The 14,190-nt window shown below is 41.4% G+C and overlaps 1 protein-coding gene across 9 annotated transcripts in view; it reads right to left on the reverse strand.

The window, feature by feature from the left end:
- The window catches only part of esrrb (estrogen-related receptor beta), a 44,325-nt gene extending 30,217 nt beyond the window's left edge, over positions 1 to 14,108 (reverse strand). For 2 of the 9 annotated variants that reach the window (XM_013276284.3, XM_019348615.2), the window contains exons 1-2: positions 10,458 to 10,965; positions 6,815 to 6,883 (exon numbers count right to left, since the gene is read on the reverse strand). In XM_013276284.3, the coding sequence (XP_013131738.1) occupies positions 6,815 to 6,883; positions 10,458 to 10,507 (119 nt within the window). In that variant the 5' untranslated portion in view covers positions 10,508 to 10,965. Of the gene's footprint in view, positions 1 to 6,814; positions 6,884 to 10,457; positions 10,967 to 13,941 lie in introns of those variants that run through there. The other 7 variants (XM_025901044.1, XM_013276288.3, XM_013276287.3 and 4 more) reach the window with 7 other exon arrangements.
- Positions 14,109 to 14,190: the final 82 nt, after the last annotated feature.

Here is a 14,190-nt window from a genome sequence, read left to right on the forward strand (position 1 = left end):
TGCTATGCTTATGTTTTTAACAAGCCTGCATATATTGATTAATGATACTGAGGGAATACTAACCATGGGAACCTGGCGTATTAATCAAACAGTCGAAAATATTTCTATAAATATTGGTAATCTCTAGTGGGACAGGGCCAATTTAAATCTATAAATACGACTGTATGAGAAAATGAATTATGAACCTTAAATTGTTTGACAGCAGCAATAGTCCCGATAAATAATTCAATATGTGGGGCAGGTGCTAATTAGCTTGTGTGCCACAGACAGAGCAGACAGGAAAGGGTGTGCTGAACTGAGACTTGATGCTGTAAAATCTATAGTTCTTTCTTCCTTCCTCAAGGTAAGAGCTTTTTTCTCTCTTTTTTTTTTCAAAATCTGCTGCCTGGCTGCCTAAAGGAGCAGCACTCATCTAAGACACAGTATCTCCCCCTCTCCCATTTTCTCCCTCTGTTCCTCCTCCTTTTGTTCCCTTTGTACCGATCAAAATTCATGCTGAGTAGTAGGTTATGGGCCCGCAAACGCACACTGCGCAGTTTGGTTTTAATCTGATTCCACCTGGCCCTCCTAACGGTATTTCAGATCCCTAATATCATTCCACCAGTGCTGCTGTGACCGGGATTAGCCGGCCTAATGATGTGGCAGCTCGTATCACACTCACCGTTCCGCGATTTCCGAGAGGAGAGCCACGGAGCGCTCTTTCCTAACATCTCGACTCTTTCCCTTTGCCTGCGAGCAAAATTCTGAACATTGGATGACACTGTTATGAGAACGGAGAACATTCAGGATCTAATTGAGCCAATTTGTAAGTATGCCTGCTGAGAGCTAGCAGCTCTCTTCAGGAGGATAGTGACATCTTCCATTTTTCTCTGTGTGACTGCCACGCTCTCCCTGTTTCATGTAAAAATCCCAAGCACAGAGTACAAGCCTGCGCTAGAGACTCAACTCAAGCAGCGAGTAAATTCCTCATGTCCTTTTCACTCTCAAGGCCGCCAGATGCCAAAAAACACAATTTTTATAACATTTGCTCACCTCATCTTAGAGTGTCACACCCCTGCTACCTGATCAGACTGCACAAGCGAAGGGGAAGAACGGGCTGGCGGTGGGGGTTGACATCTCAAGGCAGGGCGATGGTGATATCAGATGCCCCAGTAGGGGCAGATCTGTCTCGTGAGCCTCAGGCGATGTGGCCTGATAAGCCACTGGCCCCAGAGTCAGCGGTGGTAGGACGAACTCAATTAGCTCCTGACAGACCCCCTCGCAGCCCAGCGCAGCCTCCTCACCACAGCCAAGAACCCGCTGGCAGCTGCCACGCTGACCTCTCCTCCAGGGGCCACTGCCACCTTTTACCGCTCCAACACACACATAGAGCCAGGGACTCATTTTTTTTTGTAAAAGCGAAAATCATGGTCAAAATCTACACGGCCCCACAAAAGTCACAGAAACACGCACGGAGACTTGAATGCCACCAAGGGTGCTCGCCGCGCATTCACACGGGGGAAAATGTAAATGAAAAAGGACCGAGGCTCAAGGAGGGGTTGGTTTGGCCCCTGGGAGAAAGGAAGGGAATGGAGATTCCAAAACACACTTAGCTGAAATATGTAGTGTGCCTCTCTCTGTCTAACTGGCTCCAGGTTAATGACCACCAGGGGAATAAGGGCCAAAAGACTCTTGGGGCAATGTGCATAAGTGTCTGTGTCTGTTAGATTGGTTTATGCGCTCATATGCGAGTGTGTATTTGCACTGCAGACAGAATATGAAAGATGGAAATTTGGGGGGTTGGCGGTGTGTCGTGTGGCTGACGGCGGTGGTTTGGTTGGAGGCAAGACCGGCACTCCACAGGGACCCATTCTAATCTATGAGGGAGAGGCCCCTGATTTTGGAGTTTCTCATTCATTAGTCCTGCTCTAGCAGGGAGACAGGGAGAGGACTGAGAGGAGGGGGTGGACCTGAGGAGAGGGGAGGGGCATCTTTATTAACGGATGTGCCAGACACTCAGAAGACGCTGACAGAGATTTATGATTTGCAGATCTATGGAGGCAAACAAAAGGAAAGCGGAGGGAAAAAACAGGAAAAGAGAGAGTAAGTGAGGGGCTACATTAGAAGATACAGAGAAGAGAGTGTTTACTGTTGTGATGGGGAGTGAGGGTCCCAGATCGATAGTTGGGAGGCTACAGGGGCCAGGGCAGGGTTACCACTTCTCAGGGACCGCGCTGCTGCTGCTCCGTGGTGCTCTAGCAGAGGATTATATTTAGCTGCTTCACAGCGATGTTACTGTAGTCTTTATAAAGCCATGAGCTCACTCCACTACGACAACATGAGCCCCACGCTCCAGCAGCACCACAAGATAGAGTCGACCAAGAAGCAGATCACATCTATTGATCGCCCCTCCCGCTCCTTCCTGTTCTAGAGACGCTGCTGGCAGAAGAGAGAGGGCCTCTCGTGACACAGGCGCTGCTGTTTGTCTGACGTAAACTGTCTGGGCCGCTCTGGGCAGATCTTGTTCTTATAAGGGGCTGAGTTCAGGATGTTGAGGGAAGCAACCGGCTAATGACAGAGCTTCTGTCAGTGGAAGTGGGGGTGGGGGGTCGGGAGGGGGGAAATAACCGCCGTCTAAACTTCTTATGACGGAGAGCAAGGAGTTAACAATCTTCTATGCAGAACCAGTGGGAAAGGCTCTCTGCAGAGTTGGACAGCTCATCACGCTGTATGTAAAAAAGGAAGTTCAGGGATAATTTCGGCCTGCCGTGCCGTACATTTGGGATCAAATTTCTAATTCTGCCTTTTCATTACCAAAGATTACTTTTCATTACATCCATTATGTGGCACAGTCATGGTATAATTTAGCAACATGAATTTACAATGGCTCTTGATAACTACAAAAAGTAATTATGGTGCATGGCAAAAAAAAAAAAATTAGCCTTGGGGCCTAGAAAACTTGGAGTTAGGTGATGACATCGGACACAACCCTGTGTTGTGTGATATGTTACTGATACACAGGCAACAATATCACAGTACGTTCTCCTGTGATACTGAGACATGGAGGTTTCTCCCCTTTACTACAGACGGTTTAACTCTAAACCGTTTCTTTGTCATGTTATGGCAGTTTTAAAAATGACAGATGTGAACATTTATTAAAACTGCTTAATTAAATTTAACAGCAAGGTGCAAATAAATGCACTAACAACGAGTAGTTTTTTCTAAAATTGTAAAGATAATGTCGTAATATTCTCAGGAATGCATTATAGTGATATACTATGCAAATCCACATGAACAGTGTGATTCAATACAATCTGAACTTTAACACTTTTTCTAAAAAAAAAAAACAGCTTTCATATACATGTTCAGTTTTGCACGATAAAAGCCACATGCTAAAGTTTTGCTTAACTGCTACAAATCCAGTAAAAAGCCAACAGATATCAACCACAGCACGCTCCATGAGGAGGGAGGTGGGATTATAAAATTTGAATAATGAAGAAAAGAAAAAAGTTTGCGCATAACTGAAAGTCATGCATTGCAGTTCAGAGAGCATTCAGAGATATTTGTGTAGCAAACCAAGAGAGAAAACAGCTCCACAAGGCTAATTTTCACAGAAAGTTGCAAGCTGTGCTGGATGATTTTTTTTTATTGTTTGTGTGTCTAAGTGTGTGTGTGTGTGCATGTGTGTCGCAAACAGAAAGAAATATTTTTATAAAGGGTTAAGGCTATTTAACACAGTGCAATGTAAATCACAGGTTTAGACACAGTCACTGTGCGTAGAGGGGGACGGAGGCATAGAGCCATGCATGAAATTACTTCATTAATCTTCTTCTGATAGGCCGTCCTTGTTTAGGAGGAAACTCTACCTGCCTAAAACAAAGAGCCAATCCTGCCTCCACCACAAATTATCCCCTTTACCAGAAGAGGACACAAATATAAACAGACACACACACACACACACACACACACGCGCGCGCGTACGTACACAAATGCTAGAGCAAAATTAACAGGTCAAAAATCTGAGGTTTATCAGGTGTTTCAGACGTGACGGCGTTTGCAGAGGCTCACGGTCAGCGAGCAATCACAGCGCGGCGCGCTATACGACACCTGTGAGTTAAAGATGTAACTTGATTCCTCGCGTTTAAAGCGTTGTTCGAGGCACACAATTCAGATGACTCCAAAACGAATTGCTGTTACTCAGAAACACCATTGTTATGACTGTCACACGCCACAGCAGTCGACACAGTCACAGCAATAGCCTCTAGCTTTTTACAGGCTCATCTCTACCAGCTGCCACACATTCTCCATAAATAGTGCTGGTAATAAAAAGGCGGGTGGGCCTAACTGATTTATATGGTTGTGTCCACCACCACACCATTCAGGAATAATTAAACTTTGGGGATATTTCCTGAATTAATGCATCTCCTTCAGGGGTGGGGAGGTGGGGGGGTTGACATCTAAACGTGCGACGCGGTTTTTGCCAACGTCTCGCGTCACAGGATGTAGTGGGAGAGGGGGCCTCTCAACGTTTCGACAAGCAGCCACTCAGTGTGTCAACGTTTGATTGTACTTAAGGATGCAAGGGCGGTCTCTTAAGGTGACGTTTTAATGTGCACATGTTTTGTGACCAACAGGCAAATACTCATATAAGCACACAGTCGTACAAACTGAAGGCAGACGCAGACTAATACACACACACACACACACACACACACACACACTTTTACACTAACAAATCTGTCAGTTATCAGATTTAATTATTATATGACAAGAAAAGTTGTAAAAAATGTAAACCTCTAATAAACACTGCCCTTGATGACAGTAAGGGTGAACAGCCTGATTTTCAGATTGAGTTACAATTTAATTTTCCCTTCGCTTCCATATTTGTGTCACTGAAAGTTTGGAGAGCAGACAAAAATTTGGTTATTTGGAAACCAAGCACAAAAATTAGAAGCTTGTTCTGATTTATACAGTATAATTTATTTATAATTTATAATTACTCCACATTTTAAAAAAACTGAAGTCTAAACAACGCCAAAGACTCAGAAGTAAATGTGGAAAAATGGTGTTCTTACATTTAACACTTTCACTAACTCTTAGTTGACAAAGACATTCAAATATTTTTGCAACAATAATATTTTTGCACTGCTTTTCAAATTTTTTTTTACATGAATTAAAATCTCAAACAAAAGTTGCTTTTATTTTTCTAATAGCAAGGTCCAAATATGTAAGCACAGAGAAATTCGGCCTACATTGACCGGCGTTTTGCACACTGTTCTGTTAGTGGGTGATTATTGGTTACATCTAATTGCCCAGGGCAAATCTGGGATAAGCAATAGTAGTGCTCTCTCTCTCTCTCTCTCGTAGACACACCCGTAAGACAGCCTCTGTACACGCAGCATGTTTTCAATTTAACAATTTCAGCAGTTCATGAAGCTGAGCCCTACAGCTTTCTTTAAGGCTGTGCTCTGCGTGTTTCAGCACATGAGCCTGAAACATTTGAACACAGCTCTCCAAAGAGGGATGACAAAAAAACGTGATTCCTCTAAAAGCTGTAATGGGTGGAAGGCTCACGCAGACCATGCATAGAAGACCTGGTGAAGCTGTCAGTAGGAATCAGAGCTGCTACAGTGATGGACGGTTCCAATATTGATTTCATAAATAAACAAAGCTAAGCATCGATCTTAATGTTATTTTGCATTTCAATTACTGCTCCGAAACATAACCTTCAAACAACTGACCGCTCAATACCAATAGCCTTCAATGATAAACACCCATATCGTTACCCACCTTACGTCACGTCATTTTTTAACCAGGTGTGAATTACTGAACCTGGAGTCGCACAATGTGACTGCAATCAAATAGAAAGCAAAAAGTTTGCACAAAAAATGTTAAACTTTGTAATTACGGCTGATTTTGCTTTTAATCTTCACCGTGTGGTGTTTTCTTGTAATGCAACACTCAACAGCTCATGCTAACGGCTCTTTTCTTGACCGTGGTGTATTTCCCAATTTCCGCTTTCTATTGTAGGTGTGTGTATGTGACTGTGTGTATGTGGTGTGTATGTGTGTGTGTGAGGATGCATGCATGCATGGATGTGTGTAAATGAAGAGGAGCCCTTCAATGTTGGAGCAACAGGAAGAAGTGCTGACGCACTGTGTCAGTGATAGCACTCTGCTGCCACAAGGGCATGAGAGCCCACATAGGCTAGCATTATCCTTCTAGACTAATGGGCCTGGTTATTTTTAAACAGATTCTCACACTGCGGTGGAGGTGTCCAAGGTTACCATGGATGAGAAATCAGGAGGGACGCATGCAGTGACATTTGGTGATATCTGTGCAGGTGGATGTTATAAAATAGCCAAAGACATATTGTAAGTAATCATCAAGAGATGTAAAGGCCAAACATCAAATAGGCTCTCAAGAGAAAGCATGTTATTATGACAGCATGATCTCCCAAAACTGACCAATACTAAAAAGAAACATTCAAAATCTGGTCTTTAGTAAGTTTTAACTGTAAAGTTAGAGTAAAGAAATACAGAAAAAAAAAGAACCAGCCTGGATGCTGAACCCTTCTCTTGTCCTTTTATTTTATCAGTTAATGACCTGGGAAATAAAGCAACACAAGAAGGTGCTTGATTTGGCAGCTCCTTAAAAGCCAGCCTCAGCACTAACAACTATGAACCCAAATACCTCTGAAGCTACAGAATTGAGACTATCCAGACATTGCCAACACACTCTGCATCACCATTTGGCCTGGAGAGAGACAACATGCTCCCCCCGCTCAGCTTGAGCTGAGTGACATATTTACAGTGAAAGTAATGATACTAGATACCAGAAATGAGAGGGCTCCAGCGTGGCCAGTGGACTCAGGAATCTCTCTAATGAATTGGACAACAAAGCCCTGTTGGTACAAGGAAGAAGTATTTAGAATTTGGCAAAAATCTGAGCTTAAGCACATTAGGTTTTTCTTTAAAAGGCACACATCCCAAAAAACCTGCTAAAATTTGCTCTGGGAGATGAGGAAAGTAAGAGCAGGACAGGTGGGTTGCCTGGGCTCCATGCTGCAGCTACAGAGGCCACCGGCTCCTGGCTCATAGCGGGGTGGCCATCCTCGGCCAGGAGCTTCTTCTGGTAATGTATTCTGAAACCAAATTACCGTAAGCTGATCCCATCTGGATAGCGTCTGTGCACGGCTGCTTTGGTTACCCACCACTGCCTCTAGCCTGTGATAGCATCTCCATGAAGACAGCAAAAATCTGATTAACCCTATAACAATGAAACACTTGGTCAAAGAGCAAGGAGCTTTTAACTTAAGATACACTAATGCAATTCCCTCGCCTTGTTTTCTGAAACCTAATAAGAATCAAGTGGACGGACTGCTAGAGATGGGTGTTTGCAGGCTTTAATGCAGCAAGCTGGGAATGAAGTCAAATAAATTGAAATCTAATTCATCACTGTGTGTTAACTTCTTTCTGCTTCTCTGAAAATACATTAAAAAGCTCTTATTTCATGAAGGGAAATTGGATAGCCTAGTTAGTTTATTGCAGTGCCTCTGCCAGGGCTTAAGGGAAGCCTGGGTGTTGATGGAACATTTAGAAGCAGAGAGAAGTCACATCTCAATTCGCTGCCACTCTAATATTGTGTTTTCTAACAAGCACTGAAAAACTCACACTTGCAATCCTCAACCAGAGCTGGTTTCTAAAGAGAGTGCAACAGCCAGTGCAACACAAGTGAATGCAGAGAATCTAATTCCACTACACGATAAAAAACACTTGGATTTAAACAACTGAAGCAAAACTGAATAACAGGGCAAATGTAGACATAAAACATTATTAGAACAAGTTGCAATAACGTCTACGTTTCTTTTCAATTGATTTCCAACATGTAAAGAAACAAGTGAAGCATTTCTGTTTATAAGATAAAAACTCTCCTTCCAGCTGATTCCCAGGCAGTGTTGATGCCTTTGGTTCAGTATAGGTACTACAGTGATACGGCACTACACTGTTGTGCTAATAACATAGAGCACATACGTTCTACTAATCCTCTCACTTAAGCATCGCGGCCGCATCCAGCGCTCAGTAAGAGGCTGCAAATACCAGTGCATAATTAGCAGAGAGCTACTGCTGAGCCAAAATTACCAGCAGCACACAAGCATGTGCTGAAAAGAGCCCACAAATAAACTGTTTTGGGGGATTGATATATGTTCACATTATTGCTGAGCATTCCTTCATAAAGATATTTTTGGTTTATGAGTTCAGGAAAAATATTAAAATCGATTTTACTGATTGCACTTTCAAAAGAAAAGTAAAAAGTTACTAATATGTTAAACACCTGTTCACAACTGAGCTTTGAAAGAGTAGATTTTCTGCTCACCGATATTTTAAAGTACAAATATAATTATTTATTATGAGTATTCAGCATAATCACTACATTATATGTAATGTTTCCTACTATTTTAGACAGATTTTAAATCAGCACAACATAACTACATCTGTGATAATAAACAAATATATATAAATATACTTCCCTCTTGAAGTATTACTAAAAAATATCCCAGCACAGCTACATAAACTTCTTCTTTCACACCTGAAAAATGGCAAAACAAATACTAGATTATGTGTAATTTCTTTAAGAGATACAATGGAAAAAATCTGAATTCTGACACCTGAAAGATCAAACTGATTTAAACTAAAAGCCTTTCTAAGCAATTAGTTTTTGACATAATTGAAACTGTCCTAAAATTTAAATGTTTAATGTTTCACCTTGTGCAGTGCATATAGTTCAATTTCTGCTGAAAACTGGATTTTAGAGGAAACCATTAATGAATCCATTAAAAAATGAAAACTTTAATATCATGTACTAAAATGATCACATACTGGTGTAAATATGTAAAACTCTTCTAAAATAAATAAAAATTGCAGTGGTTTTCTTTTCCTAATTAGGAAATACAGACAAAAGAATACAAAAAAGATATGTACACTTGAGCTCATCGTACCTGACATGCAATAGAAATGTTCACTTTTTTAGGGTTTGTTTAATTTAATTTTAAGATGTATCAAAGAATGAAACTACACAAAATACATCTTAAGGGAAAAAAAACAAAGATTGAATATATTCCTTATTATTTATAAGTATCCTAGAATAACTTTGAATTTGCAGTGATTAAAGCTCAAACTAAAAAAGTCAAAAAAGTAAGAAACACTAAGAGAATTGAGCTCTAACTGTTTTCTGTTAATGATTTTAGGTGATCACATTTCTTTAAAATCTAATTAATTTAAAAAAAAACTACATATCTTAAATGAATAATATGAAAACAACACTAATAAGAAAAAATTATTTGCCAAAAATATTAAATTATTATAAAACACTGTGTAATTAGGGAAAAACTCCTGAAATTTCTTTAAACTTCTACATAATAACCCTAATAATTATCATCATTTACAGAATATATGATTACCACCTGCTTAAATTAATAAAAGAAAACTTTAGAAAAGCCAAATGTCTTAGTTTGTGGTTTTCATACAGTATCTGTTATTGGTTGTTGTTAGATATATTTGTACCATAATGATAAAACTGTTTCCAAAAAAGAAAAATAATTATTACAAAGAAAACCGGTGATTAAAAAAATACCTTAACTAAAGGTAATTTGTTTTGTTTGAAATGTAAGATATTGGTTGATTTAAAAAGTTTGGTGAAGGCACTGTAAGCCCAGACTGTCCCAGCAGCCAGGAGCTGTCGAGACAGCAGCTTGCCCGGCACGCCGCTGACTGGGACAGACCTGCCGCCTGACTGAGGTTACAGGGTCCTTTCATTCGTCTTGCCTGGCTACAAATATATATTACAGCGTGTAATTTATCTTCTCCAGTTCTACGGATTCACGTTAATCTCTCCTCTTTATAATATCATTCTCAGTCTGCCTGGGTGGCCGAATCTAGGGACAAAGCCATCAGCAAACAAGCTCCTAACCAAACTGGACAGGCACCCCCCAAATTCTATAGAGTAAAAAAAAAAGAAAGAAAAAAGGAAAACACACACACACACACACACTGCTTCAAAGGGCCAAGTTAAATCAATCAGCCATGCTCTGAAAGATATTTATAAAACATACATCATGATGTGCCACACACCCATACACGCATTTACACAGTTGCACCTGCTCTACTGCTCAATCCTGTCAAGTCCAACGATATTTAAAATCCCTCAAAACAACGAACGGGGAAAAAAAGTGCAGGTAAGGAGTTTGAGTTGGCATTAAGAGGCTATACAAAAAGAACAGCCAGGAATTAGAAAGTTAAAAGTTCAGCGCCTAGACTAGTAGAAAAGTAAAAGAATAGTAGGTAAAGAGCAGATTATATTTTTTTTAAATAGAAGAAAAATGAAAGGAAAATACAGGAAAAAGCAAAGGGATCAACGGCACTACAACACAGAGGTTAAAAAGAAAAAAAGGGGGAAAACAGAGAAACAAGTGCACCTACTGGTTATGATAGCTGAGAGGGTCTGGAAGACAAAGTTCTGAAATGTCCATCAGTCCAGTTTTAGCATTCCAGGAATGAGAGGAAGAGGAAAGAGAAAACAATTGAGACCCGCTTCTTCCCCAAATGATAGCAAAGCACCCTCAGAGACAACGCTGCCGAAAACCCCCTCCAGCACCGCTTCCCCCCAGCCTGCACAGGTATGTTGGACTCTGATGGATTGAGTGGGCGTGTGTGTGCCTGAGCATGTGTGTTGTGTATGCGCGTGTGTTTATGTATATATGAGTGGGAGAGAGAGAGAAAGAGTGTGTCTGAGTGGATGTGTGTGTGAGAGACAGAGAGAGAGAGAGGGAAAGAGAGAGAGTGAAGGGGGAGGGACAGATCGACAGGAGAGGTAAAAAGGGGGTGGGGTGGGGGGGTGAGAGAAAGCTAGAGAGAGAGTGAGAGAGACAGAGAAGCGCAGGCAGCAGCGGGATGAGCGCTAAGATGGAGAGAGCATGAGAGTGCGAGCAAGAGGAATGACTCTTTCCATGGTCGGGATAGGGCTCTTTAAGACTCAAGGGCTTGATGAATATGGAACAGCTGCTGTTGGCTGGCTCTGAGGGGCAGGACTTAAAGCGACAGAGGGGGCCGGCGGTGCACCGGGGGAGGAGGGATCCAAACGCTCGCTCGCACTCTCCGCTATGAACAACACGCATGGCTCACACGGACATAGACAAAACAACCTATCGCATGAACAACAGCAATCTAGCAGTCAACACACAAAGTTTCCATCTCATGATATAACAGAGATGGGTGCTAAAAAGTTACATTTGGGCAATAATGAAGATAATAAAGAGACGTAAGGGGTTTTAAGTATCAGGCGAAGCCCCTAGTGTTTATAAAGCAAAAATAAATCAGAGTTTCAATACTTGCTGTTCTGAATTGAGTGTTTTTTAACAATATAAAGCAAGGTATCTTTAAATGTGACATTTTGCCAGCTGTATCTGTGTATCTCTGTAATTCTATAGTTTTCTGTGTTATATCCACCTGTGCTGGGGTTAATTTACAGTGGTGTCATAAAGCAACCACACATGAACACTGAACTTAACCAAGCAACACACACACCTCAGAGCTATGACTGGACGGCAGTACTAAGCCTGCTGTCGCACACTTCAAGTTTTTTTAAGATCAAAATGATACCTGCACTGTTACACAACACATGATAAAGTCAAATCTGACGCCAGCCGAGAGCAACACTATAGAAGTTCCAGCGGGCAGTCGAGTGCATCCGCAGCACTTCGCTTTCAAAAAGCGATAGCTTTCAAACCGCACTGAGGACAGTAAATGTATTTATTGAGCGGTGTCATTAGCTCCATTCGCGGGTGTTACATGTGAGGGACCATTGTGAACCTTTCACCACCTGTGAGAGATGATCTCAAGCCATAACTCATATTCTCGAAGCCCATCATCTTCTAAAGCAGCAGAAAATCCAGCTCTGTCTCTTCTAACAGCAGCTTTAGAAGCGCCTGTGTTTCGCTGTTGATCAAGCTCAGTAAGAATGCAGAGAATGCAGATACCATTTCACAGTCAGTGAGGATCTCCGTGTTACTGTATCCCCACATTATAAGAACAGAGCTTACCATGGTATCTTGACACTTGGTTGAATTGAACTGAAAAGAAACAGCGGCTTGCCCGTTTCTCAAAAAAAAAAAAAACCTCACAAGGTGGCTGATAAGAGCCTTCAGACTCTTCAATAAAAAAGTAAAGAGTGAGTGAGGAAGCGAGGAGGAGTGATCTAGCGACAGATTCATGCAAAAAAGGGTGTGTTGTGTCGCTTTGCTGCTCTTCAGTTTCCTCTTCTGAACAGGAACAGCACAACCCCCTTCCCCCCCTGGAGAGGAATCCGGTTCCATTCATCGGCTCACGTTTCTATAATCAATGCAAAAACATCACGCAATCCCTATTGATCATCACAGGCCTATTGATGTGCAGCAATGGTGCCTCCAAGGTGGCATCACATCACACAGCATCTGCTCCCTTTTTTGTGACAAAACAAAATGACAAAATAAATGAAAATCCAATCAAGGTCGATGCCAAATCAAACACCTGTCAGTTTAATTTACTTAATTCTGGAATAAAATCAAAATTACAGTTCTTGGGCTTCAATACGAGCTGAATATTGAATAATAAGAAAGACAAGGCATGGGTATACACTCAGCCAATTTCAGGTTGTTGGTTGTTGTTCAAGTTGTCTGGTAAGGGATGTAAAAATATTTTTAAATAGTGCAACAGCTACAAAAAAAATATTGTTTTGTGTTAAATGCGCTGAACAGGGCATACATTACAGTAGCAGTGATGTTAGGCGATCATATTATTACCAAACATCTCACGACAGACTGGTTTCTAACTTTTTAATAGTGATAACTGTCGTCATTTGACAAATCACATTTCTGCATATTTCCTATAGGCCTCCCGGGACTTGACATCTTACATACTTTTGTCATGCAGTGTGAGCTATGAAAGCCATGCTGCTGTTATCGCTGCTTCTTATCAGCTCTGTTATGAAAAAAAAATCACAGCGTGTGGCAGCTGTTTGACAGAAAGGGATCTGATTCAAATAAATAATAGACCTGTTGTAGGCAAACACTCAATCACACTTGAGCGGGGCTGAAGTTGAGTGACTAAAATTTTTCTTTTCCCTTTTTTGGGTTCTTTTTTGTTTTTTAAATTGAGATTCGTGTTTGCATTCTTCAAGTCTGCTCACCTCACACCTGCCTGTTTGTTGGTTCACATGTACTACATGTATGCAAGTAAAACAGTGATTAAGGTGTGTTGAAAGTCACTTCAGGGGAGAAAGGCAAAGAACCTCTACACAACCATCAAAGACTTGGGTACTATTTGCATTGAAAGTCTTGACACTGACAAAGTTACACCTGTTTGTGTCATAACACGCCACACACAAACACACATACACTAATAGCACTGAAAGCAAATTACAAAGTTCTGACAACACTGAGGCAACCTGAAGAATCAGTGTGCTTCAACAAGTATGGCATTAACTCTCTAAATGTCAAGTTAATTTTATTATTAAAAAATAAATCATATTAAAGTCTGTTGATGTAAACAAGTGTGGGATAATGAGCAGAAAAGCTTTAAAACAACTTAATATCCTTAAAAAGACTGCTATAAAGTCGTATTTTTTTCTTCCTCGGAAACTAAACCTGACAATAGGCCTCACTAGTTTTTACCCTGTTAGGCATACAGAACTGATCACATAAATATCATAATTTATATGATTTATATGACCAGTGAAAAAGGTGGTGCTGCACGTGCACTGCACATGCTTTAATAGTAAGAGCTAAACTGCCCGCACACTGACGTTATTCAAGCTAAAAGATAAGTAAACTAGTATAAAATTTTTAAACCTATTAAATCAAACTCTTAAAATCACGTGTGTTGGATGTGTAATTGGAAGATAAATACGGTTGATGAACGTGCCGTGTACCTTACTCGGACAAGTCATGTCACATCCCCGGGCTGAGCACCGCGCACTGTAGAGGTGGTGTCTCCAGGTTGTAGTGGTGTTGGTGGTGGTAGTGTGGCTCTGTGTGTCTGAGCGCCGCGTTTAACTGTCACACAACGGCAGCCACACTATCCACTCCTCCTCCGGCGCGCGCCCTGTGGCTAAACCAAACACCTCCACCGGCAGGCAGCAGGACCCGGCGAGCGGGGTCAAATGTGATTCAAAGGCGGG

Source organism: Oreochromis niloticus, linkage group LG19 (assembly GCF_001858045.2).
Source record: "Oreochromis niloticus isolate F11D_XX linkage group LG19, O_niloticus_UMD_NMBU, whole genome shotgun sequence".
NCBI lineage: Eukaryota > Metazoa > Chordata > Actinopteri > Cichliformes > Cichlidae > Oreochromis > Oreochromis niloticus.